The sequence below is a fragment of the Hylobates moloch genome, unplaced genomic scaffold, assembly GCF_009828535.3.
Source record: "Hylobates moloch isolate HMO894 unplaced genomic scaffold, HMol_V3 SCAFFOLD_7, whole genome shotgun sequence".
NCBI lineage: Eukaryota > Metazoa > Chordata > Mammalia > Primates > Hylobatidae > Hylobates > Hylobates moloch.
Genome location: NW_026652282.1, coordinates 42,792,692 through 42,818,486, shown reverse-complemented (window position 1 = coordinate 42,818,486; position 25,795 = coordinate 42,792,692). Strand labels below are relative to the sequence as shown.

General features: G+C 39.9%; 1 protein-coding gene and 1 pseudogene across 3 annotated transcripts in view; one reads left to right on the top strand and one right to left on the bottom strand.

Annotated features, from left to right (window-relative positions):
- Positions 1 to 25,795, bottom strand: part of ZNF81 (zinc finger protein 81) — a 99,966-nt gene that overhangs the window by 66,191 nt on the left and 7,980 nt on the right. For 2 of the 3 annotated variants that reach the window (XM_058441419.1, XM_058441420.1), the window contains exons 1-2: positions 23,666 to 24,058; positions 20,112 to 20,328 (exon numbers count right to left, since the gene is read on the bottom strand). In XM_058441419.1, coding sequence (XP_058297402.1) covers positions 20,112 to 20,165 — 54 coding nt within the window. In that variant the 5' untranslated portion in view covers positions 20,166 to 20,328; positions 23,666 to 24,058. Of the gene's footprint in view, positions 1 to 20,111; positions 20,329 to 23,665; positions 24,059 to 25,795 lie in introns of those variants that run through there. The other variant, XM_032756824.2, reaches the window with a different exon arrangement.
- On the top strand, positions 24,549 to 25,630 carry LOC116811646 (ribosomal protein uL30-like; annotated as a pseudogene).

Below are 25,795 nucleotides of genomic sequence, written 5' to 3'. Positions count from 1 at the left end.
ATGTGAATGTATATTTGACCAAATAGAATCATTATTCTGACAAACTTTATTTCTATAGTAATTATATGTCAGTATGTCAGTTTGAAAACAGGTGCCAATATTTTTGGGTAACTTAAAGCCTTAGATGTATGTCAAATTAAGTTAATCATTATTCACCAGATACCTAGTTATTTTTAAGTAAGAAAGAAAACTAAAACATTAAGCATAATTTTAAGTTTATGTAACCTTTGTGACTTTTTTTTTTTTTGAGACGGAGTGTCACACTGTCGCCCAGGCTGGAGTGCAGTGGCACGATCTCAACTCACTGTAACCTCCTCCTCCTGGGTTCACGTGATTCTCCTGCCTCAGCCTCCCAGTAGCTGGGATTACAGGCGCACACCACCATGCCCAGCTAATTTTTTGGATTTTTAGGGGTTTCACTATGTTGGCCAGACTGGTCTCAAACTCCTGACCTGGTGATCCGCCTACCTCGGCCTCCCAAAGTGCTGGGATTACAGGTGTGAGCCACTGCGCCTGGCCTGTGTCTTATTTTTATATGGTACAGAGAGGCTATACATATTTGGGTCTGTTAATGAACATGCTAATCTTTGTCATTTTGAGAAGTTGTACTATAAAGGATGTGTATGGCTATAAAAAATTGGGAGATGTATATTCATAAGCTCTGCTAGTCTGCTACAAAATGCTGGTGTATGACAGACAATTCACATTTATTCACAGTTCATAGTTTTCTCTGTGAAATAGAAGTTACTGTGGTTAAAAGTTGTAATCTATATATGTGAATGAGACTACCAGGAGCAACAGTGGCGGAAAGGAATAACTCTGTATGTGAGCTACACAGGATATGTTTTTATTGAGGAAAAAGTAAGTAGTTTTGTCCTAAAGTAAAATGACTGGTTGTTCCAGAATGAGAAAGAGAAAAATAGAGGGCAAAACTTGAATGAATATAGAAAGTTGTAGAAGGTCCACAGAAAGAATTTTATTTGTTGTGGACAAAGTTTGCTAAGGCTTAATGAGTTTACTTGTAAGATTTTCAAAATGAGTTTTCGTATCGAATATTATACTGATATGAAACTAGAATTTGGTTTTTGCTCTGTTAAAATTATTTAGCCCTTGCCATCTTGCTTCATCTGCTCTTTGTCATATTTTTCCTTCTTTTCCATTGACCTCTGACCCAACCGTCCCCTTATGATCCTGTACTCTAAGATGGCTTTGCCCCTCACAGTACCTTCTGTCCTCTCCCTCCTTTATATTCCCACTGTACAAACAAAGAGGGGATGATATTCCCTTGTTCGGTTTTATTTTATTTTATTTTTATTTTTTTTGTTGTTGTTGTTGAGATGGAATCTTGCCCTGTCATGCAGGCTGGAGTGCAATGGTGCGATCTCGGCTCACTGCAACCTCCGCCTCCCGGGTTCAAGTGATTCTCCTGCCTCAGCCTCCCCGGTAGCTGGGATCACAGGTGCCCACCACCACACCCAGCTACTTTTTGTATTTTTTAAATAGAGACGGGGTATCACCATGTTGGCCAGGTTGGTCTCGAACTCCTGACCTCAAGTAATCTGCCTGCCTCGGCCTCCCAAAGTGCTGAGATTATAGGTGTGAGCCACCCCACCTGGACCCTTGTTTGGTTTTCAACTATTGCTACCACTCGCAGTCTCGCCAATTGTTGGATGTGTCAACCCTCACTTGACTTTCAGCACTAACATTTAATCACCATTCCCCTCAGCACATCCTATTTCCCCTTAATGGTTCATATTGGTATTTAAACCATCTCACCTCACCAACCCCAACCTTTTAGCACATAGTAATGACACCATATCTCCTAACATAATTAATGCTTCTCTTGAAATCTCCAGCAATAATTTGTAAACAAATAGGGTAGGGGAAAGGAGAAAATATCCCAGTACATTATTTATAATGGACTCTACTTTCTCAGAATCAGTCAAAGGAAAAAAACAAACATAGCAGAGCTTTAATCTACCATTTTCTCCTCCACCACTTTTCAATCAGCCTCATAGACTTTGTTCAATTTTACACAAAGACTCTGCCCTCCTGAGGGGTCCACCCCTTGACTAACTGCAACCATTATGAAGAATTCCTAAACCACAAACATGTCTGTGACCCCTATGGTACTACTTTGTATGTGGCCAGCCAGTCTACACCTGCCTTCCCGACATTAATCTTTTCAGTGTCTTTGGAATCCTTGTCCAAGACCTCCGAATATTGAAAACCACCACCTCACCTGTCAGCCCACATGTCCCTCTGGAGACTTAATCATTCCAAAATGACGCAACTAAAGGGTATTCAGGAGAACACCCCAGGGGAATCAGCAATTTTCTCTTTATGCACACTATAAGGATCATTTTACCCACTCAAGGAATTATGCAATTAGAAAAAGTAGCTCCAAATCTCTCCTAAACCCTTGCAGAAGTAATAAATGATATGATACCACCTCTGCCCTACAACATAGCAAATAAGTTGAAACTCACTGGCTCAAATTAGTACAATCATGTAGCTCTTGCCTTCCTCCTAGCTGGTCAAGGAGGTGTCTGCACCATAGCCAACACCTCTTGCTCTACTTGGATGAGCACCACAGGCCTTGTAGAATAGTCAATCACTAAACTCCAGGGAAAGGCTACTTGCCTCTCTAAGGTTCACATGAACGGCCTATGGGGCATGTTCTCCTGGCCAGAATTTGGAAGCAGAAGATCTTAGCTTTCAGGTAGATGGCAGGGATTCTAATCCTTCTCCTGTGTATAATCTTACACTTTGCAATTGGGGATACAGCCTGCCTAGAGTCTTAGTGTCACGCTGCAGCCAGTATCGACAAATGATTCAACATATCACAATCCAACAGACCTGACAACAACTGCACTGCCAACTGACTTCGTGCCCAGAGGCCAAATCTGAGCCAACAAAGTTACATGTGGAGATCAAATCTAGACTGACAATGGTGTAGACCTGGTATCCCCAGTAGCCTCATTTCCAGACAGTTGTTCAAGGACAACCTTATAGCTGCCTTGAACAAGAAGGGGTCTGACAATGTTGAATTCCACCTGAACTCTGAAAATAGCAACAGTTACGAACCACCCTCCCCATTTCATGTTTTGGAAACACTGACTGCAAAAGACCCCTCTCCCCCACCTGGCTTAGATAAGGCTTGCTGTCCACTCTTTCTCATGACTCCCGGGTTTACCTGTGAAAAAGTCAAACACGGACCACTCTCCTTTTGCCTGAACCTGCCAAAACGCCTGAGACAGACCCTCTAACGTCCTGTTCTGTGTCTCATGAATGATTAACTGAGATTGGAAGCTTGTTTTCCTGAAACTAGCTAGCCACAAAGATAAACATTTCCCTGTTCAGCTAGCTGACTAGGACTTCCTCTGAATGCAAAAACAACAACCCATCTCCACATTGGAACTCTCCCCACTCAAACCTGTCTACTCTTCCCTATAAAAGTAAGATTCAAAACCACCCCTCCCAGACACTCTGATCTCCAGATCTGAGGCACTCTCCTTTTGCAGTAGCCTGAATACATTCAATTTCTTACACGGCTTGGATTTTATCTTAAATAATTAAAGACTATCAGTGGGCTGTGAGATCACATTGGAGGTACTCTCACCCTGTGTCCCTGGACTGCTGTGGTTCCTACTTAGGGAGCCCCCTCAGTTTTAAACAACACTTTCTTCCCAGGGTCACCCTGAGATTGTAGTTTTCTTTTTTCTTTTTCTTTTTTTTTTTTTTTTTTTTTTTTTGAGACGGAGTCTCGCACTTGTTGCCTGGGCTGGAGTGCAATGGCATGATCTTGGCTCACTGCAACCTCTGCCTCCCAGGTTCATGTGATTCTACTGCCTCAGCCTTCCGGGTAGCTGGGATTACAGGCACCCGCCACCACGCCCAGCTAATTTTTTTTGGTATTTTTAGTAGAGACGAGGTTTCACTATGTTGGCCAGGCTGGTCTCGAACTCCTGATCTGCCTGCCTTGGACCTCCCAAAGTGCTGGGATTACAGGCATGAGCCACCGCGCCCGGCCGAGATTGTACTCTTTGTGTATAAGTCAGACATTAACTTGTTCCCTCCCAAAATATGTTGATTTGCACCTTGAGTGGGGCTCATTAGAGACCTGCAAGTGTGTAAGGAATCACTACCAGGGGTTCACATAACCCTCAAATGACTCTTGAGACCTCACCAAAACAAGGCTACCCATTGTTGCTAGGAGGAACTTCCTAGAGGGATAAACTGGCTTGTTATTTATGTGTACCCTGCAAGCAGTTATTCCCATGATAGGAATCATCCAGTTAGAAAAGGTGGTAGCAAATCTGTCCGATTTTAGCCGAGGTGATTAATAATGCTACCTTGGCCCTGGAAACATTCTGATCAGCCTCAACTTGCTGTCCAAGGTCGTTATGGATAATTAAATTGCCCTTTGGGGCCAAGATAGAATTTGTGCGATTGCTAATATTAATACATCATGTTATCTGGATTAGTGCCTGAGGCCAAGTAGAAAGGTCAAGCTAGAAAGTTAAGGAGAAAAACACCTGGTTTTATCAGGGAGACAGACCTTAATGGTTTATGGGATTTGTTCAGCTGGTCGGGCCTGGGACCCTAAGGGTTATGGTTGAGGAAAATACTGGGGATTGGCCCAGTATTGCGGTATTGGCCCAGTATTGGCCAGACTGCTGCTTGGAGCACTGCTGATTAACCCTTAATTAAGTGCTGCATGAGACAACTTGCACAGATTTGGCCCTAGCCTCTGACAGAATAATTAAACTAACCAGTGGAGTAGTGTACTCATGGGAACATGTGCAGAATCAAAGACAGTGTAGAAACAAGGGGGAGATGTGAGACAGTTCTCTACGGGGCTCTCGCATTTCTGCAGATCTTGTGAGGACAGGTACTGATTGCCTGAAAAAGGGAAAAAAACAACTGTTTTTCCTTCCACTCACACAGAACACTTCTGACACCAAATGTGTGGGGTTTTCTACACCAAGCAATTCTTTGCAGACTCTAACAGGTGTTCCACACTTTAATACTGAACTAACTACCCAATGTTGGAACAGACGCTAACAGGTTAAGGCCCAGCCACACAAGACTGTCCCCACTTCAGACACCAATCAGAAGTCCAGGTCTCCTGTACTTCTCACTGATTGGCTATAAATTGGGGATTCCCACAAACTCCTCCTCGGGTTCAATAATTGCTAGAATAGCTCATAGAACTCAGTAAAACACTTATTTACATTTACTGGTTTATTGTAAAGAATATTACAAAAGACACAAATGAACAGCCAGATAAACAGCCTGATTAGAACAAAAGATGCTCCTATCACCCAGGAAACTGCATGGGATTAGGAGCTCTGTGTCAAGAACCAGGGTCAAAGACCAAATGTTAGAACAGCAGATGTTCCTAGCACCCCTATCCACATACATAGGGCAAGGTATGTGGGAAGGGGCGCAGAGCTTCTACGTCCTCTCCAGGCGTGCCACCCACCTGGCACCTCCATGTTCACCAACCCTGAAGCTCTCCAAACCACATCTTTTGCAGACTCCAACAGGTGTTCTACAATTTAACATGCCCACAAGTTAAGGTTCAGTCCCACAAGACTGTCCTACTTCAGACACCAATCACAAGTCCAGGCCTCCATACTTCTGGCCAATTGGCTATAAATCAGGGGTTGGTTTATACGGATTTTTATGGATACATCATCACATAGGCACGATGATCATCTCAATCTGCAGCCCCTCTTCCCTCCCCAGAGGATGAGGGTGAGGCTGAAAGTTCCAAGCTTCTAATCACGGCTTGAACTTTCTGGTGATCAGCCCCGCTCCTGAAGCTATCCAGGAGCCCATCAAGAGTCATCTCATGGTCAGGAGATCGAGACCATCCTGACTAACACGGTGAAACCCGGTCTCTACTAAACAAAAGTACAAAAAATTAGCCGGGCGTGGTGGTGGGCGCCTGTAGTCCCAGCTACTTGGGAGGCTGAGGCAGGAGAATGGCATGAACCCAGGAGCCAGAGCTTGCAGTGAGCCGAGATCGCGCCACTGCAATCCAGCCTGGGTGACAGAGTGAGACTCCGTCTCAAAAAAAAAAAAAAAAAAAAGTCATCTCATTAGAACAAAAGATGCTCCTATCACCCAGGAAATTGCATGGGATTAAGAGCTCTGTGTCAACAACCAGGGTCAAAGACCAAATATTAGAACAACAGATATTCCTGGCACCCCTGTCCACTCAGGAAATTACAAGAGTTTTCAGAGCTCTGTGTCAGGAACCAGCAGCAGAGACCAAATATATATATTTTTATTATGCCACACTGCCTTTTGTTCCAGGCCACCTTTCTGAGGATGTTTGAGCAAACAGCCTTGGATATATATATTGTGTCTCCCTCTGGAGCAAAGGACAAGTTTGCTTACTACTCAGTATAAAAGACTCAGGATACCTAAGCGACCCACTGTGCATCACCTGGCTCTCTTCACGTCACCCTGTAGGAATCGGGACTTGGGGAGCTGGCACAAATGTTAAGACTGTAGCTACCACGACTGCCGTGAGTAATAAAGTCCTTTTCTCTAGTCCAGAGTTTCATATCTCTTTTGCCAGCATCCAGGACACTGTCGCAGGCTAACTCATTAGCTCACAAGTAGGGTAAAAATCTCAGACTCTTCACAGTTCTTGACGGAGACATAGGAACAAATGTGTGGACCTTATCTGGATTCTGATTTGAAGTCATCAACTTTGAAAAGACATTGACATGACCATTTGAAGTGATTAAAAAACCAAAAAGTCAATCCAGATATGAATGTCTTTAACAGTTCCTATCAAAACAGGTAGGAACAAAGAAAGGATTATGGCCAGTAAACAAAATGAAGTGGAAATCAATAAATACTTCAAAATATAATAGGAAAAAAATGACAGAAATACGGAAGAGAGGAAAATCAGTATATAATTTGTTCTTAAAAATTGACCCAGGAAAGTTGAACTGATAAGCCTTCAAATACAAGGCTGAAGGAAAACTAATAAAAGAATTATTGAAATAACATATACAAATCTTGTCACTACTCAAGGTGGACAGTTAATAGATAGTGTTATAATAATTAGAATATTAATTATAATTTATAAAATTAATGTTATAAAGGTAACCACTTAAAGAACCAAAAAAAGAATTTAAACCTTTCTTTTCCTTTCTTTTCTTTCTTGTTTTTTTTTTTTTGAGACAGAGTTTGGCTCTTGTTGCCCAGGCTGGAGGGCAATGGTGTGATCTTGCCTCACCACAACTTCTGCCTCCTGGGTTCAAGCAATTCTCCTGCCTCAGCCTCCCAAGTAGCTGGGATTACAGGCATGTGCCACCACGCCTGGCTAATTTTGTATTTTTAGTAGAGACAGGGTTTCACCATGTTCATCAGGCTGGTCTCAAACTCCTGACCTCAGGTGATCTGCCTGCCTCGGCCTCCCAAAGTGCTGGGATTACAGGCGTGAGCCACCACGCCCAGCCGACCCTTTCAAATTATTAGAAAGAACAAAAAACAAAGCAAAATAGAGCATATAGTGAAACATATTAAAAAGAAACATTAAAATTAGAAAGTATAATATAAAACACATCTTTCACATATTATATAGAAAAATGAACAAAGATTCAGAATGATGGTAAAAGGATAAGCAAAGGTGTATCAGAAAAAGCCAAAAGAAGGGAAGCAAGGCCTCCATCTTAATATCAACCAGAGTAGAATTCCAGGGCAAAAGAATGAAACAAGACAAAGGAAGACACTTTATAAAGATAAAAGACTCAATCTAAAATAAAGGATTCTGAACATCATCAGTGTATAAGGAAGTCCCAAAAGAAAGGAGTCATGGTCTCCATCTTAATCAGCCAGAGACGAATTCTGGAAAAGTATAAGACGAGACAAAGGAAGATGACTTATAAGGGACTCAATCCCAAATGAAGAGTTCTGGATGTTCTTAATCAGCCTTCACTACTTCAGTGACAATCCCTAGGGTGAGTTTGGGGAAGGAACTGGAAGTGTGGGATGCTTGACTTTGATACTTTTTAAAATCAACAATGGATGTTGAATTTTGTGACATTGCTTTTCTCTGATGATATGTTAATATGGTGGATTATAGATTTTATAATATTGGACCATGTGGTCAGAATGAGTGACTTTTAAAGGAATTGATGGATTCTGCTTGATGATATTTCATTTATAACAGTTCCATCACCATGAGTGAGGCTGATCTGTAATTGCTGATGTTCTCTTTGGCAGGCTGTTATACCACAACATTAGGTAAAAAGTATGAGACCCTTGGTAGTAAGAATGGCAGCTTACAGAATAAAAGGGGAAGAATTGAGGGTCAGGGTTTGGCATAACTGAGATTCCCAGGGCCTGCAAAGAAGTGTACCACAGAGATTATAGGGGAGTAACCCCCAGCCTCGCCCCAGTTTGAGGAAACGTGTCCCTGGCCCAAAACCCACCTAACAGGAGAAGACATTAAACTGTTTTGCAAGTCACAGGTTTTGTCAGTGAGCTTGCAGGAATTACTTATTCCTCTGGTGAAACACCTTGGCTGGGAGTGGATGAGGGGTCAAGGGCAGATTCTTTTCAGATGGAAAATATTTCTGCATGTTGCATGCTTGTGAGAATGGCCCAGCATAGAAGGGGAAAAGTGATGTGATAGGAAAGAGAGGAGATAACTGGAAGGGAGGGGAAAGGGTTCAGTGGAAAGATCATTTCTAACAGGAAGGAAAGTTCATGGGTATAGGAAAGGAATAAATGGACATTCAAATCTATAATTTTCCGTCCACCTGTAAGTTTAGCTTTACTGCATAAACCTTAAAATGTGCCTCTTGATGTTTACTTGTATGTATTTTGTAAGATGATTTATGCTTTCTCTTTAAACATATTTATGTAAAATATTGTAATGTGTGTAGAGAATATTTATTTTTCACTAGCTGCTTACTTTTTAATTTCATGCTTTCATGCTCTGTGTGATGATCCATATTACAGCAAAGCTTTAAAATTTTTTTTTCTTTGCTTCATCATCTAGTTTCTGAAAAAAGCTGGGTTAAAGTGGCTAGTGGTACAATTAACTATTTCACCTAGTTTTAATTTTACGTAGTTTAAGGATATATCATTAGCTATATATGTGTTGATAAATGTTATAATTCTTGGTATTTCACAGTTTGAAGAACCATCTACTTTCATACCTTGCGACGTTTTTCACCTTATATTCCCTCTGCTCAGGTTTTAAAATTGCAGCCACAGGCTTCTATTGGTGTTTTTTGGCCAAGTCTACCATTTTCTATCCCTTCATTTTCATGTTTTCTGGGTCTTTTAATTTTTTTTTTTTTTCGAGAAAGAGTCTCGCTCTGTCACGCAGGCTGGAGTGCAGTGGCATGATTTCGGCTCACTGCAACCTCTGCCAACCTCTGCCTCCCAGGTTCAAGCAATTCTCCTGCCTCAGCCTCCCAAGTAGCTGGGATTACAGGTGAGCGCCGTCTAATTTTTGTATTTTTAGTAGAGATGGGGTTTCGCCATGTTGGCCAGGCTGGTCTAGAAATCCTGACCTCAGGTGATCCACCTGCCTCGGCCTCCCAAAGTGCTGAGATTACAGGTATGAGCCACCGCGCCTGGCTGGGTCTTTTAATTTCAAATGTAACTCATATTTATAAAATAATGCTGGACCTTGGGGAATTTTTAAGTTGTTTTTTCCTATCTGCTGACGATGTTTTTCTTTTAATGAATGATTTTAACCCATATGTAATTATTGGAACAGTAGGATGGATTTCTGCTATTTAAATATTTCTTTTCGTTTCCTTTAATTTCCTTGGCACATAAAATTTTTGGTGTTTTCCCCCTTAATGCTCATTTGAAAATTACTATTCATTCTACGTTTAGTCTTATCACTCATCCCAACATAAGACCAGAATTATATGCATGTTTCTCTCCCAAAGTCTATCAATATCTATATTCTTCTGGAAAAGAATAAGAGAATCATAGGATTCTTTGCTTTTCCTTTCACTTACTTTCTTTCAACTATCTCTTCTGTGGGAATAATTGTAATTTTAGTTTCAATTTATAATGATATACATTCATATATATTTGCATTTTTTCCATTTAGAAAATAGAAACAAAAACTGATGTCAAAACATATTTGAAGGAAATGTTAACACATTAACGGGAAATGCAAAGATTACCTGAAAAAAAGCAAACATACTCAATTCTTTTTTTTTTTTTTTTTTTTTGAGGCAGAGTCTCACTATGTCATACAGGCTGGAGTGCAGTGGCGTGATCTCGGCTTACTGCAACCTCTACCTCCTGGATCTAAGTGATTCTTGTGCCTCAGCCTCCTGGGTAGCTGGGATTACAGGCGTGCACCATCACGTCTGGCTAATTTTTGTATTTTTAGTAGAGACAGAGTTTCACTGTGTTGGCCAGGCTGGTCTCAAACTCCTGACCTCAAGTGATCCACCTGCCTCGGCTTCTCGAAGTGCTGAGATTACAGGCATAAGCCACCACACCCAGCCCATACTCAATTCTTTAGTAGGAAATCTGAATTATCATAAAGAAGCAAATGGTCCTATCTTAGATATAGGTTTAATGCAAGTTTATTTACAATGGCAATATAATTATTTTTAAATTTGGTAAGCAAATTATAAATTGTGTACAAAAAAGAAAACAACCAAGAAAACAGTAAATTCCTGAAAAAAAGGGTAATCAGAGACAGCCCTACCATCTATTAGAAGAAATAACAAATATAGAGGAATTAGAATAATAAAGATTATGACTATTAGCTCAATGGAACAGGATAAGGTCCAGAAATATACCCAATATACTCAGAGTTATATCTTGGAATGTATGTATAGACATACATGGTTTCATTGCACTTTACTGCACTTCAGAGATACTGTGTTTTTTTGTAAACTGCAGGTTTGTGGCAACCCTGATAGAGCAAGCCTGTTGGGACCATTTGTACAACAGCATGTGCTCACTTCATGTCTCTGTGTCAGATTTTGGTAATCCTCACAATATTGTAAACATTTTCATTATTATTATATCTGTTTCTTCTCTTTTCTTAAGGTGGAAGATTTGGTTATTTTCTATTTTAATTTAATTTTATTTTTATTTTTTTTAATTTGAGACGGAGTCTCACTCTGTCGCCCATGCTGGAGTGCAGTGGCGTGATCTCTGCTCACTGCAACCTCTGCCTCCCGGGTTCAAGCAATTCTCTGCCTCAGCCTCCTGAGCAGCTGGGACTACAGGCACCTGCCACCATGCCCAGCTAATATTCTTGTATTTTTAGTAGAGACGGGGTTTCACCATCTTGGCCAGGCTGGTCTTGAACTCCTGACCTCATGATCTGCCCACCTTGGCCTCCCAAAGTGCTTGGATTACAGGTGTGAGCCACCGCGCCCGGCCTATTATTATATCTGTTCTGGTAATCTGTGATCAGTGATCTTTTATGTTAGTATTGTCATTGTCTCAGGGCACCATGAACCATGCCCATAGAAGATGGTAAACTGAATTGATAAATGCTGTGTGTGATCTGACTGCTCCACCTACTGGCCCGTTCCCTGTCTCTCCCTCTCCTCAGGCCTCCCTATTCCCTGAGACACAGCAATATTGAAATTAGGCCAATTAATAACCCTCAGTGGTCTCTCTAAGTGTTCAAGTGAAAGGAAGAGTCACATGTCTCTCCCTTTAAATCAAAAGCTAGACATGATTGAACTTATTGAGGAAGGCCTGTTGAAAGCCAAGCTAGGCTGAAAAGCTAGGCTTCTTGCACCAGTCAGAAAAGTTGTGAATGCAAAGGAAAAATTCTTAAAGGAAATTAAAAGTCCTACTCCAGTGAACACAAGAAAGATAAGAAAGTGAAACAGGCTTATTGCTGATATGGAGAAAGTTTGAGTGGTCTGGAAAGAAGACCAAACCAGCCATAGCATTCCCTTAATTAAACCAAAGCCTACTCAAAAGCACAAGAACTGAACTCTCTTCAATTCTGCAAAGGTTGAGAGAGGTGAGGAAGCTGCTGAAGCAAAGTTTGAAGCTAGCAGAGGTTGGTTCATGAGGCTTAAGGAAAGAAGCCATCTCCATAACATAAAAGTACAAGATGAAGTAGCAAGTGCTCAAGTGCTAACATAGAAGCTGTATGCAGCAAGTTATCCAGAAGATCTAGCCAAAATCATTGATGAAGATGGCTACACTAAACAACAGATTTTCAACGTAGATTAAACAGCCTTATATTGGAAGAACATGCCAGCTAGGACTTTCATAGCTAAAGAAGAGAAGTAAATGCCTGGCTTCAAACCTTCAAAGGACAGGCTGACTCTCTTGTTAGGGACTAATGCAGCTGGTTACTTTAAGTTGAAGCTGGCCAGCCATGGTGGCTCACACCAGTAATCCCAGCACTTTGGGAGGCTGAGGTGGGAGGACTGCTTGAGGCCAGGAGTTTGAGATCAGTCCTGGCAACAGAGCAAGACCTCGTCTCTCAAAAAAAAAAATTTAAAATTAGCCAGGCATGGTGGCACATGCCTGTAGTCCCAGCCACTCAGGAGGCTGAGGCAGGATTGTTTGCGCCCAGGAGCTCAAGGTTACAGTGAGCTATGATAATGTCACTGCACTCCAGCCTGACTGACAGAGTGAGACCCTGTCTCAAACAAACAAACAACAACAAAAAAGGTGAAGCCAATGCTCATTTACCACTCTGTAAATCCTAAGATCCTTAAGAATTATGCCAAATCGGCAGGGCGCGGTGGCTCACGCCTGTAACCCCAGCATTTTGGGGGGCCAAGGCAGGCAGATCACGAGGTTAAGAGATCGAGACCATCCTGGCCAACATGGTGAAACCCTGTCTCTACTAAAAATACAAAAATTAGCTGGGCGTGGTGGTGTATGCCTGTAGTCCCGGCTAGGCAGGAGAATCGCTCGAACCCAGGACGCAGAGGCGAGGTTGCAGTGAGCCGAGATCGCACCACTGCACTCCAGCCTGGCAACAGAGCGAGACTCCATCTCAAAAAAAAAAAAAATTATGGAACAATGAAGCCTGGATGACAGCACATCTGTTTACAGCATAGTTTACTGACTATTTTAAGACCACTGTTGACACCTATTGCTAGAAAAAAAGATTTTTTACAAAATATCACTGCTCACTGACAATGCACCTGGTCACCAAAGAGCTCTGATGAGATGTACAAGGAGATTCATGTTGTTTTCATGCCTGTTAACACAACATGATTCTGGAGCCCATAGATCAAAGAGTAATTTCAACTTTCAAGTCTTATTTAAGAAATACGTTTTGTAAGACTATAGCTGCCACAGATGGTGATTCCTTGGATGAATCTGGGCAAAGTAAATTGAAAACCTCCTGTAAACGGTTCATCATTCTAGAAGCCATTAAGAACACTCATGATTCATGCGAGGAGGTTAAAATATCAGCAATAACAGAAGTCTGGAAAGATTTGATTCCAACCCTCATGGATGACTTTCAGGGGTTCAAGACGTCACTAGAGGAAATAGCTACAGAGATGGTGGAAATAGCGAGAGAACTAGAAGTGAAGCCTGAAGATGTGACTGAATTGCTGCCATCTCATGATAAAACTTTAACGGATGAGGAGTTTTTTCTTATGGATAAGCCAAGAACATGATTTCTTGAGACAGAATCTACTCCTAGTGAAGATGCTGTGGACAGTGTGGAAATGACAGCAAGTGATTGAGAATATTACATAAACTGAAAGAAAGCAGGGGCAGGGTTTGAGACGATTGACTCCAATTTTGAAAGGATTTCTACTGTGGGTAAAATGCTATCAAACAGTGTTGTATACTACAGAGAAATCTTTCAGGAAGGAAAGTGTTCATTGATGTGGCAAACTTCATTGTTGTCTTATTTTTAAAAATTGCTATAGCCACCCCAATGTTCAGCAACCACCACCCTGATCGGTCAACCGCCATCAGCATCAAGGCAAGACCTTTCATCAGCAAAAAGATTATGACCCACCAAAGGCTCACGTGATTGTTAGCATTTTGTAGTAGTATTTTTAAATTAAGGTATATACACTGTTTTTAGACATAATGCTATTGTACACGTAATAGACTATAGCATACTATAAACGTAACTTTTATGTGGGAAGCCACAAAATTTGTATGACTCTCTTTACTGAGATACTCGCTTTATTGCAGTGGTCTGGAATCGAACCTGCAATATCTCCAAGGTATGCCTGTATATGCTAATGTAGTATTGCATGTTAGTGGGGAAAATATAGATTATTTAATAAATGGTATTGGGACAAATGTGTAGGCATCTTGAAGAAAAATTAAGACAGATCCCTGGCTATGGCTTTACAACAATAGCAAAAAGAATCCAGCTAGTTGCAGCAGTACAAGTAAAAAATAAAAACAATTAAGTATTAAATAGAAAATGTAAGAGCTTTTTTTCCCAAATACAGCTGAGCAATGAGGAACAATGAGGAAGGCTTTTCTAGTTATGATACAAAACTTGGAGAACAGAAAAGATTGATAAACTCAATGCACAGAGAAAACACTAACATTTTCATTTAAAAGACAAATGGGAAGTTGGAAAAAATAACTGGGACACATGTAACATCCTTCCATAAATAGCAACACCCTAATAGAAAAATGGGAAAAGGAAGTTTTAAAATGTCTCAGAAAAAAATCATATAAATGGCTCTTTAAACACAGTCACATATATTCAACCTCAGCCATAAGAGAAATACAAATTAAATCTATACTGAGATACTGTGTTGTAACCTATCAGACTGGCCAAAAAGAAAAAATGAATATGACAAGACACTGTGTTGCTTGGGTATGGTGAAAACAGACACTCATACAACTGACACAACCCACAAGGCAGGCAATTTTTCCATATCCATTAAGAATAAAAATGTGTAAACAAAACAAAACAAAAAGAGTAAAAATGTATATATCATCTGTCCTGGGAATTCTACTTGGAGAAATTTCTCTTTAAACATACTCTGTCTTGTGTTAACTAAGATTTGTATAAGGACATTCATTGCAGTGTTGTGTACAATTGCAAAAGATTAGAAACCCTTTAAATGTCTATTAATAGAAAACTTGTTAGCATATTTTGATATATTCATATAACAGAATAAGACATAGCCTTGTAAAGGAATGAGGTAACTCATTACATGTAGTGACACTGAGTAATCACCAAGCTTTATTGTTAAGGGAGAAAAGCAAGTGCTGGAAATTTTGTATGCTAATATTTCAGTTTAAAAATGGATATGGGGTGTTGGGGTGTGTGTGTGTGTGTGTTTGTGTGTGTGCCTGTGAATGAGTGCACGTGTTTGTATGGACAGAGTATCTGTAGCTGCCTTGGGAAAGAATATATAGGCTACTGGGGTCAAAATTGGAGGGTACATTTTTTTCTTTTCAAAAGATTATTATTATTAAATATAATATTCATGCAGAAAAACATCTGAAACAAATATTCACCTTAACTAATCATTCGAAGCAAATACCAACCTAATTACCACCACAATCTGGAAATAGAACATGGCCAGCTCCCTGGCCGGAAGCCTTACTCATGTCTCTTTCTCTCCCTCCCTGCAACGCCTCTGGTCAAGGAAGCCACTATTCTGCCTCAGATGGTGAGCACTTCCTCACTTTGCTTTCAAGTTTTATCACCTACAAATATACCCCTCTATACTATATGCTTCTGCTTTTCCTGTCTTAAAACTTCATATAAATTGAAATAAACACAACAATACCTTCTTTCACTCAATATTATGTTCAATTTATTTATCCATTCTATTTTTTTAATTTTTCCTTCTTTTTTTTTTTTTTTAAGAGATGGGTCTCATTATGTTGCCCAGGCTGGTCTTGAACTACTGGCCTCTAACGATCTTCCTGCCTCAGCCTCTCAAAGTGTTGGGATTATAAGTATGAGCTGTCACACCTGGCCCCACTCTATTATTGATGGTCATTTGCATTATTTCCAGTTTCTGGCTGTTACAAGTAATGCTACAGTGAGCATTTACACATGTGTCCTGGTACATCAGCCAAGGATTTCTGGTGGGTGTTTTCCTAGAACTGTTTCCTCATATGGTCTACATATGTATGGATGAATAAGGCTAAAAGGTCCCCAGAGATTGTGCCAATTTACATTCTCATCAGCAGTGCTTCTCCTCCTGACACTTGTCATTGTACTTGTCATTGTCAGTGTTCTAAATTATAGCCATTCTAGTGGTGGTGGTAAGGGGTAGTTGTATTACATTGTGGTTTAAATTTGCATTTCCCTGATGAACAATGAGATTGAGCACTGTCTCACGTGTCTATTAGCCATCTGAATATCTTCATCTGTTACATATATGTTCAAGAAGGCCTCTGACTAGTGGGTATTCTGCTTTTTCTTGTTGTTTTGTTGTTCTTGATACATTCTGGGTATAAGTCCTCTGTTGTTTATATTTTCTCCTACTCTGTGGATTGCGATTTTTCTTCTTCTTCTTCTCCTTCTTCTTCTTCTTCTTCTTCTTCTTCTTCTTCTTCTTCTTCTTCTTCTTCTTCTTTCTTCTCCTTCTCCTTCTCCTTCTTCTTCTTTCTTCTTCTTCTTCTTTCTTCTTCTTCTTCTTTCTTCTTCTTCTTCTCCTTCTTCTCCTTCTTCTCCTTCTCCTCCTTCTCCTTCTTCTCCTTCTCCTCCTCCTCCTCCTTCTCCTCCTCCTCCTCCTTCTCCTTCTTCTTCTCCTTCTTCTCCTTTCTTCTTTCTTCCTCTTTTTTTTTTTTTGAGATGGAGTCTCGCTCTTGTCACCCAGACTGGAGTGCAGTGGCGCAATCTTAGCTCACTGCAACCTCCGCCTCCTGGGTTCAAATGATTCTCTTGCCTCAGCCTCCCAAGTAGCTGGGATTACAGGCACCTGCCACCATGCCTGGCTAATTTTTGTATTTTTAGTAGAGACAGGGTTTCACCATGTTGGACAGGCTAGTCTCGAACTCCTGACTGACCTCAGGTGATCCACCAGCCTCAGCCTCCTGAAGTGCTGGGATTACAGGTGTGAGCCACCGCACCCAGCTGTGATTTTCTTCTTAAAGGAAGTGATTATCATAAAAGTCAGAGTAGCAGTTAGCTCTGGGAGTAGAGGGATTGTGGAATGCTAACTATGGACTCTTTCTAGGCCTATGGAAGGATAACTCACTCAGCCATACATGTCTGTTCTGTATGCTTTTCTGTATGTATGTTATATTTCACAATAAAAATCTTTTTAAGATGTAACTATGACCGATTAACTTCACCCCCTTGTATATATTTAAGAGAGGGTGTACACATGTGCATGGAGACAAAGAATGTTCCTAGCAGCATTGCTTATAATTCATAGTATATTTCACTGAAATATTTTAAATTAACAAACATTGATAAAAATTTCTTTAATTGGCTACCTTCTGTGACATAAAAAGGAGAAAATAAGAATGTGTTCTCAGCTGCTGTTATTTGCATAAAGAAACCCTAACCATACAGAGAAAAACTAACTAACCTGGTTATATGTATTAGAGAGAGCTGAGCAGACAGGAGAAAGATGGATAAGTGAATTTAGACCATGGAGCTTGAGTAGCCCTTATCCGAAATGCTTGGGATTAGAAGTATTTGGGATTTTGGACTTTTTTTCAGATTTTAGAATACCTGCATTATACTTAGATTGGGCATCCCTAATCTGAAAATCCAAAATCCAAATGAGCATTTCCTTTGAATGTCATGTCAGTGCTCAAAAAGTTTTGGATTTTGAAGCATTTTGGATTTTGGATTTTTGGATTAGGGATACTCAACCTGTATAGCTTTTTATATGTCTTTAATTTTTTGAGCCATTTTTTCTATATTACTATTCAAAAAATTAAGTTGTTAAAAAAACTACTACTAATATCTTTAGAATGACATGATGCTGTATCCATAAAACAAAAATAGCACGGGAATATTCTAAAGACAAAAAGAGCTACTTAAAAGAAAAAATATAACAGCATTAATGAGAGACACAAAAGAAGATTTGGAAGACAAAGTTTTTAAAAAGTACTACTAGAAGGGAGAACAAAAGAGACAGAAATGGAAATCAGTAAAGCAAAGAACTTTTACAAAGGAGCATCAACAACCAAATAAAAAGAATTTTAGAAAAGCAGAGAAAATGTACGTGTGAGTAGAAAAGGCCTAGGAAGACTTTGGAAACAGGCTTTCAAATTGGGCATAAAAATGATTTCCAGGCCGGGCATGGTGGCTCATGCCTGTAATCCCAGCACTTTGGGAGGCCAAGGTGGGCAGATCACGAGGTCAGGAGATCGAGACCATCCTGGCTAACACGGTGAAACCCCGTCTCTACTAAAAATACGAAAAAATTAGCCTGGTGTGGTGGCGGGTGCCTGTAGTCCCAGCTACTTGGGAGGCTGAGGCAGCAGAATGGCGTGAACCCAGGAGGCAGAGCTTGCAGTGAGCCGAGATTGTGCTACTACACTCCAGCCTGGGCAACAGAGCAAGACTCTGTCTCAAAACAAAAAAAAAAAATTATTTCTAATCTAGAATTCTATTCTCAGCCAAAAACACAAATTTAGTGTCAGGATCAAATAGGTATATTTCCATGGCATTCATATTTATATATCTACACATAAATTTATACAGTTATATGTATTCAGTAAATATATTTCTGCATGACATTTTCAGACATGCAAAGTTTCATAAAATGTACCTGTCATGCATCCATTTGCAAGGATATACTGAAGGATGTGCTCCCCACAAAATGAAGGGGTAAGCCAAGAAAGATGAAGACACAAGCTCCAGGAAACAGATCTGACCCAAGAGAGAAGTCAAGGGGATTTCCTGGGAGATGGTGAAGGGAAGACACCAAGGTAACAGCTCTGTATCAAACTGAGAAAGCCACCAGTCCAGACTTTAGCAAGTCAAGCTCCAGGAGAGATTTCTTCAAAGAGAGGACAATGATGCTCAGAAGTGAGAGCAGCCCCACCTATTACTGGCTATTTACTGTGTAAACCTGGGCCAAATGGTTTTCCCCTATGCCCCAGTTTTCCCCTCTATGACATGGGGATAATAATGGCACCTACTGGGCATGGCAGTTCGGACCTGTAGTCGAAGCTACTTGGGAGGCTGAGGTAGGAGGATCACTTGAGCCCAGGAGTTCAAGGTTGCAGTGAGCTATGATCGTGCCACCGCGCTTCAACCTGGGCAACAGAGTGAGACCCTGTCTCTAAAGATAATAATGGCACCTACTTCATGAGGTTGTTGTGAAGATGGGTGAACACATGTAGAGTACGTGTAACAGTGCTTGGCATGCAGTAAATGTTGTATGACTGCTTTTAATTATTATCACTGTGATTAATACCTAATGTGTTTGAATATATAGAAAGGAGATCTAAACACCAGAGAAGAATTTGGAGTTGAATGATTGATGTGTATATAGTAACGCAAACAAATGACTGAGACAGAAAATTGTTAATTCCAGGGAAAAGAAAAAAGTTGTGCAGAAATAGTCATCACAGCATAGATACCATGGGATTCAATGATCAACACTGACCATGAATCTCACCAAAACAATGATATACCTATCTTAGGGAGGTGGAGTTAGGAAATGTGTGTGTGAGTGGGGGTGTAAAGAAAAGCTCAATCTCTATCTTCCGTAGTGGAAAGCCAATAGATAACACCCAAAACATTCTTTAAAACTATTAAAAAGAGTAAGGGTGCTTGCTTCTGGGGAGCTGGAATCTGGCGGAAAACAAAGCATGGAAGAGCTTTTATTTTTTAAAACAAGACTTAGAGAACTATTTGATACCTTTATCACTTGTAAATGAAACTAAGAGCTAGTTGCAAATTATGAAGTGGCAACAAATATTCATAAAATATGCAAGAATGATAAAGGACTATTAACCTGAATATTTTCAAAAGCCTCTTTTAAAATCCATAAGCTAAGATAAATAAATCAGCAATGGACAGGAGAAGGAAATTCACAAAAGGGAAATAAATGACCAATAAAAATGGGGGTGGGGGGAAATTTTCCTGCCTGGTAAAAAAAAAGTACTAGAAATGAAAACTATGAGATAGTATCTTTCCTTCGGGGCTCTGGATGAATTCCAACCCCTGGGCACCTCTTCCTCCTCCTCACCTCACAGGCACTGCCATGTTCCCCTGGCTGGGGAGCGTCCTCGTTAGCTGGCATGTTCCCGACGGACTTGGACTTCAGCCCTGGGGCTTTGTTGCTGACAACTCTATAATTCCAGTGGGATCGGTGGACTCAATGGGGACTGCTGGGGTCAGAAGGAAGATCCTGCAGCCTTCACTATGAGATCTGGCCCAGGGACTCCGCAGAGACTCCAAGAACTCTGGAAAGACAGTGTCCATATGATCAGAGGCAGATAGCACTTACTACACAGACATCTCCTGGGGGAACCAAAGTACAGTTCACTGCACTGGACACTGTGAAGCAGATAAAGTCCAAGAAACATATATTCTGCTTATCAATTAAAATAGAATATAAGCAAGAGCATGAGATTTGGACTAAAATTAATAAAGGTTTAAATTCTAGCTCTGCCAACTTTTAGCTATGAGAACATGAAAAAGCTGCTTCAGGTTTATTTTTCAAAATGAATTTGAAATATTTATCCCAAGTGGTTATGAAAATTAGATGAGATTATGTTTCAATGGTACTTAGTGCTGAACTGGCCCCAGGTAAACACTTAATACATGTTACCAAGTATTGTTACAAGGAAGCACGTAATATGCAGAAGCAGGTAATTTACACAACAATCCTTTCATCTGTGTGTTGTTATAATCATTATTATTTCATTTTATGCATACAGAATTAGAGGTTTAGTGGTGTTAAGTCAAACCCAGTCTACCAAGGTTCCAAAGTTCACGCTGTCAAAGTTATATCATATGATACCTTTTCCATGGTAGGTTCAAAATAAATGTGGTTCTGTTTAACAGATATTGAAAATATGACCCTGAATTCAGAATAAAAAAGTTAAGTAAAATTTCTTGAAACAGAAGAGACATGCTATAAGAAAAATATTAATAGCCTGGGACTAAAGTTTTTTAATTAACTCAAAAATATCCAGAGGTAAAACTGTTTCCTCGTTGAGGGAACTAGGGAGGAGAGGGTGTCTCTATGTCCAAGTTGAGGTACAATTTTATTCTGATCAATTATTAGAGGCACTGCAGATTTAGTCATTCTTGTTAAGAAAGGAAAAATAATCTACTTAGAAAAGAGGAACTTAAGACAACGGAAGTAAGAATGGGATGAAGAGGAAAAGAGAAAGTAAAATAAATAAAGAGTAAAATAAAATAAAAGGCATGAACAAGTTAAATTTTAAAAACATAAAAAGGATGTCATACCAAAACAAGAGGGAAAATATACTTTCTTCTCTTACAGGAACGGAACTTCTACAAAATTCCTTCGAATAACTTGGCCACCAAAAAATCTGATAAATGTTTTAATGTTGGGAATTGACAGGTTTACATTCTCTGATCGTAACATAACATGTTCAACAACATCAGTCATTAGGAAAATGCAAATCAAAACCAAAATCTTTCATGTATTAGGAGACCATGTCACATCCACTAAAATGGCTAACATAAGAAGAAAAGAAAATAACAAGTGTTGGTGAGCTGTGAATAAATTGGGGCTCTCATACATTGCTGGTTGGATTGTAAACTGGTGCACTCATTCTGAAAAACAGTTTGGCAGTTTCTCAAAATATCAACCATAAAGTCACCATATAACCCAGAAATTCCACTCATAGGTATCTATGCAAGAGAAATTTTTAAAAACCCATGTCCATTCCAAAACTTGTATACAAATATTTACAGCAGCATTACTCATAGCAGCCAAAAAGTAGAAACAATCCAAATGTTTGATGTCAATTGATGAATGGATAAACAAAATTTGGCATATATACACAATGGAATATTATAACATTTGGTAACACAAAAGAAGTACTAATACTTACTACAACATGGATGACCCCTGAAAACTCTACCCTAAGTGAAAGAAGCCGGTCACAAAAGACCACATGTTTTGTGATTCCACTCATGTGAAATATCCAGAATAGGCAAATCCACAGAGACAGAAATAGAATAGTGGTTGCCTAGAGCTGGGAGTACGAGGTGGCATGAATGGTAAATGTCTGCTAATGAGGACAGGATTTCTTTTGGGTGTGTTGAAAAGGTTCTAAAATTAGATTGTGGTGATGGCTGCACAACTCTGTTAATATACTAAAAATCACTGAGCTACATACTTTAAGTGGGTGAATTTTATGGTATTGGAATATACCTAAATAAATCTTATTTTTTAAAAGGGGAAGAAAACTTTTTCCTAAATAACCCAGGATCAAAGTGGGAAATCAATATAGAAGCTATACAAATTTTACCAGAAGTTACGGAATACAGCATTGTATTTGGGCCGAAATTTACTGCTTTAAATAGCTTTGGTTTTAATTAAAAATAAACACAACCCAAAAATGAGCTATATATTCAACCTAAAACATTAGAATTAGAGAAAGCAAAATTAAGCAAAACAAAAACCAAAACCAGGAAGTAATTAATAAAAATAAAACCTTAACTAAATCAAATAAACATAGGAGGTTTAAAGAAAAAAAAGAAATGACCAATGTAGCCAGGCGCAGCAGCTCATGCCTATAATCTCAGCACTTTGGGAGGCCAAGGTGGGAGGATCGCTTGAGCCCAGGAGTTTGAGCCCAACCTGGGCAACATGGTGAAACCTTATCTCTACAAAAAAAATAGAAAAATTAGCCAGGCATGGTTGTGTGCACCTGTAGTTCCAGCTATTCAGGAAGACTGAGGTGGAAGGATTGCTTGAGCCTGGGAAGTCGAGGCTGCAGTGAGCCACAGTTGCATCACTGCACTCCAGCCTGGATGACAGAGTGAGACCCTGTCTCAAAAAAATAAACAAATGGAAATGACCAATGTCATAAAAAAAACTCTCTAGCAAATCAGATAAAGGAGTCAAGAATGTGTGTGTGTGTGTATGTGTGTGTGTAGATATAGGAATAACATAAGATAATTATCATCATCAGTCATTAGGAAAATACAAATCAAAACCCAAATCTTCCATTTGATTAGGAGACCATGTCTATGCAAGAGAAATTAAAACATATGTCCATTCCAAAACTTATACACAAATAGTAACAGCAGCATTATCCATAATAGCCAAAAAGTGGAAATAATCCAAATGTCCATCAAGTGATGAATGGATAAACAAAATTTGCCATATATATACAATAGAGTATTATTTGATAATAAAAAAGAAGTACAGATACCTACTACAACATGGAAGAGCCTTGAAACCATAGAAACCACACACACATACGCATATACATATATTCAAAATGAGAGGAAAATCTTTCCCAGATAGGAAGGTGTTTAAAGCAGTTATTGCAGAACATTATGCATAACTGTATAGCAATGCATTTTAATACTGCCATAAAACAAGTGCTTCCCTAGTAAAATGCAAATTAACAAAGTTAATATAAGAAAAGAAAAGAGACTGGGTGCGGTGGCTCACACCTGTAATCCCAGAACTTTGGGAAGCCAAGGCTGGCAGATCAGTTGAGGCCAGGAGTTCAAGACCAGCTTGGCCAACATGGTGAAACCCCGTCTCTACTAAAAGTACAAAAATTAGCTAGGCATGGTGGCACGCACCTGTAATTCCAGCTACTCGGGAGGCTGAGGCAGGAGAATCGCTTGAACCCAGGAGGCAGAGGTTGCACTGAGTTGAGATCACACAAACTGCACTCCAGCCTGGGTGACAGAGTGAGACTCTATCAAAAAAACAAAACAAAACAAAACAAAAAAACAGAAAAGAAAGAAGAAGTACATGTAGAAGAGACCAGAAAAAAAATTAAAACAACAAACACAAATCGGAAGACTCTGAAAGGTAGAAAGGTAAGGAGGACAGCTTGCAGACCTCAGGAATTGAACAGCACAGTGGTTGAGTTCCCTGGGTTTTCCTTTATCCTCTCATATGTCATCAAAAGGTACTGGAGAAACTTACAACTCAGAACCATCAACAGGAACAGACTCCCCCCGCCAAAACAAGATGGCTCCAAGAAAAGCCATTCCTGTTAAACGACCAGGAAAAAGGTGACTTCACTGAACAGGAAACCTTTTTGAAGATACCCAGCCTTCTCCAGCCAAACACTAATGGAATGCACATTCCTTTCAAGCACCTGTTGAACATTCTCCACATAGATCATACCGGGGTCATAAAACACCTCCACAAATTGAAGTCGTACAAAGTATGTTCTCTGATTATAATAGCATAGAACTATCAACCAACAACAGAAAGATAACAGGAGAATCTCCAGATACTTTAAAATTAAATAATATATTTCTATATGATCCATGGATCAAAGATGAAGTCCCAAAGGAAATTAAAATGTGATGAATGAAAACGAAAAATGTAACATATCAAAATCTGTGGGGTACAGATAAAGCACTGTTTAGAGGGAACATTATAGCACTAAATGTTTATATGAGAAAAGAGGAAAGGTCTTAAATCAATAATCTAAGCTCCCACCTCAAGAAACTAGAAAAAGAAAACTCAAACTAAGCGGAAGGAAGTAATAAATACAAGAGCAGAAATCAATGAAATTGAAAACAGAAAAACAATAGAAAAAAATAAATAAATCCAATAGCTGGTCTTTTGAAAAGAACAATAAAACTTGTAATCCTCCAGCGAGATTGACAAAGATAAAAAAGACACAACTAGAAAGATGGCAGAGCAAGAGCAAAGAAAAATCCCTTTGGTTCCAGAAAATCTCCTGAAAAAACAGGAAGGTTTATCAAGCCCTCAAAGCCACCCAGGCAAAGCAGGCACTTTTGGCAAAGAAGGAGCAGAGGAAAGGAAAAGGGCTCAGGTTTAAGTGACTGGAATCATTCCTACATGATTCCTGGCGGCAGAAACGGGACAAGGTGCGTCTCAGACGACTAGAAGTGAAACCTCATGCCTTGGAATTGCCAGATAAACATTCCTTGGCCTTTGTCGTACACATTGAAAGGATTGATGGCGTGAGTTTATTGGTGCAGAGAACCATTGCAAGACCACCTAAAGAAAATTTTTAGTGGTGTCTTTGTAAAAGTTACCTCCCAGAACCTAAAAATGCTGTGTATAGTGGAACCTTATGTGACCTGGGGATTTCCAAATCTGAAGTCTGTCCGGGAACTCATTTTTAAACGTAGACAAGCCAAGGTCAAGAATAAGACCATCCCTCTGACAGACAGCACAGTGATTGAGGAGCACCTGGGGAAGTTTGGTGTCATTTGCTTGGAAGACCTCATTCATGAAATTGCCTTCCCAGGGAAGGATTTCCAGGAGATCTCATGGTTCTTGAGCCCTTTCCACCTGTCAGTGGCCCGTCATACTACCAAAAATAGAGTGGGCTTCCTCAAGGATATGGGCACACCTGGCTATCGGGGTGAACATATCAATCTTCTCATCCACCAGCTGAACTAGACCCAGGTGCCAAACTGCAGTAAATTTGTATCAATGAAGTGGAAGCATGTGTTTTTATTTTTGGGGGGAATTTTTATCAAGTATTTTCAGAGAAGTTTATTTCCTGCTTTATCTTCAAAAACTGGAAAGGAAGGGTCAAAGAAAAGACAGTAGCTCGCCGGGCACGGTGTCTCACGCCTGTAATCCCAGCACTTTGGGAGGCCAAGGTGGGCGGATCACCTGAGGTCGGGAGTTCAAGACCAGCCTGACCAACATGGAGAAACCCCGTCTCTACTAAAAATACAAAAATTAGCCAGGTGTCGTGGCACATGCCTGTA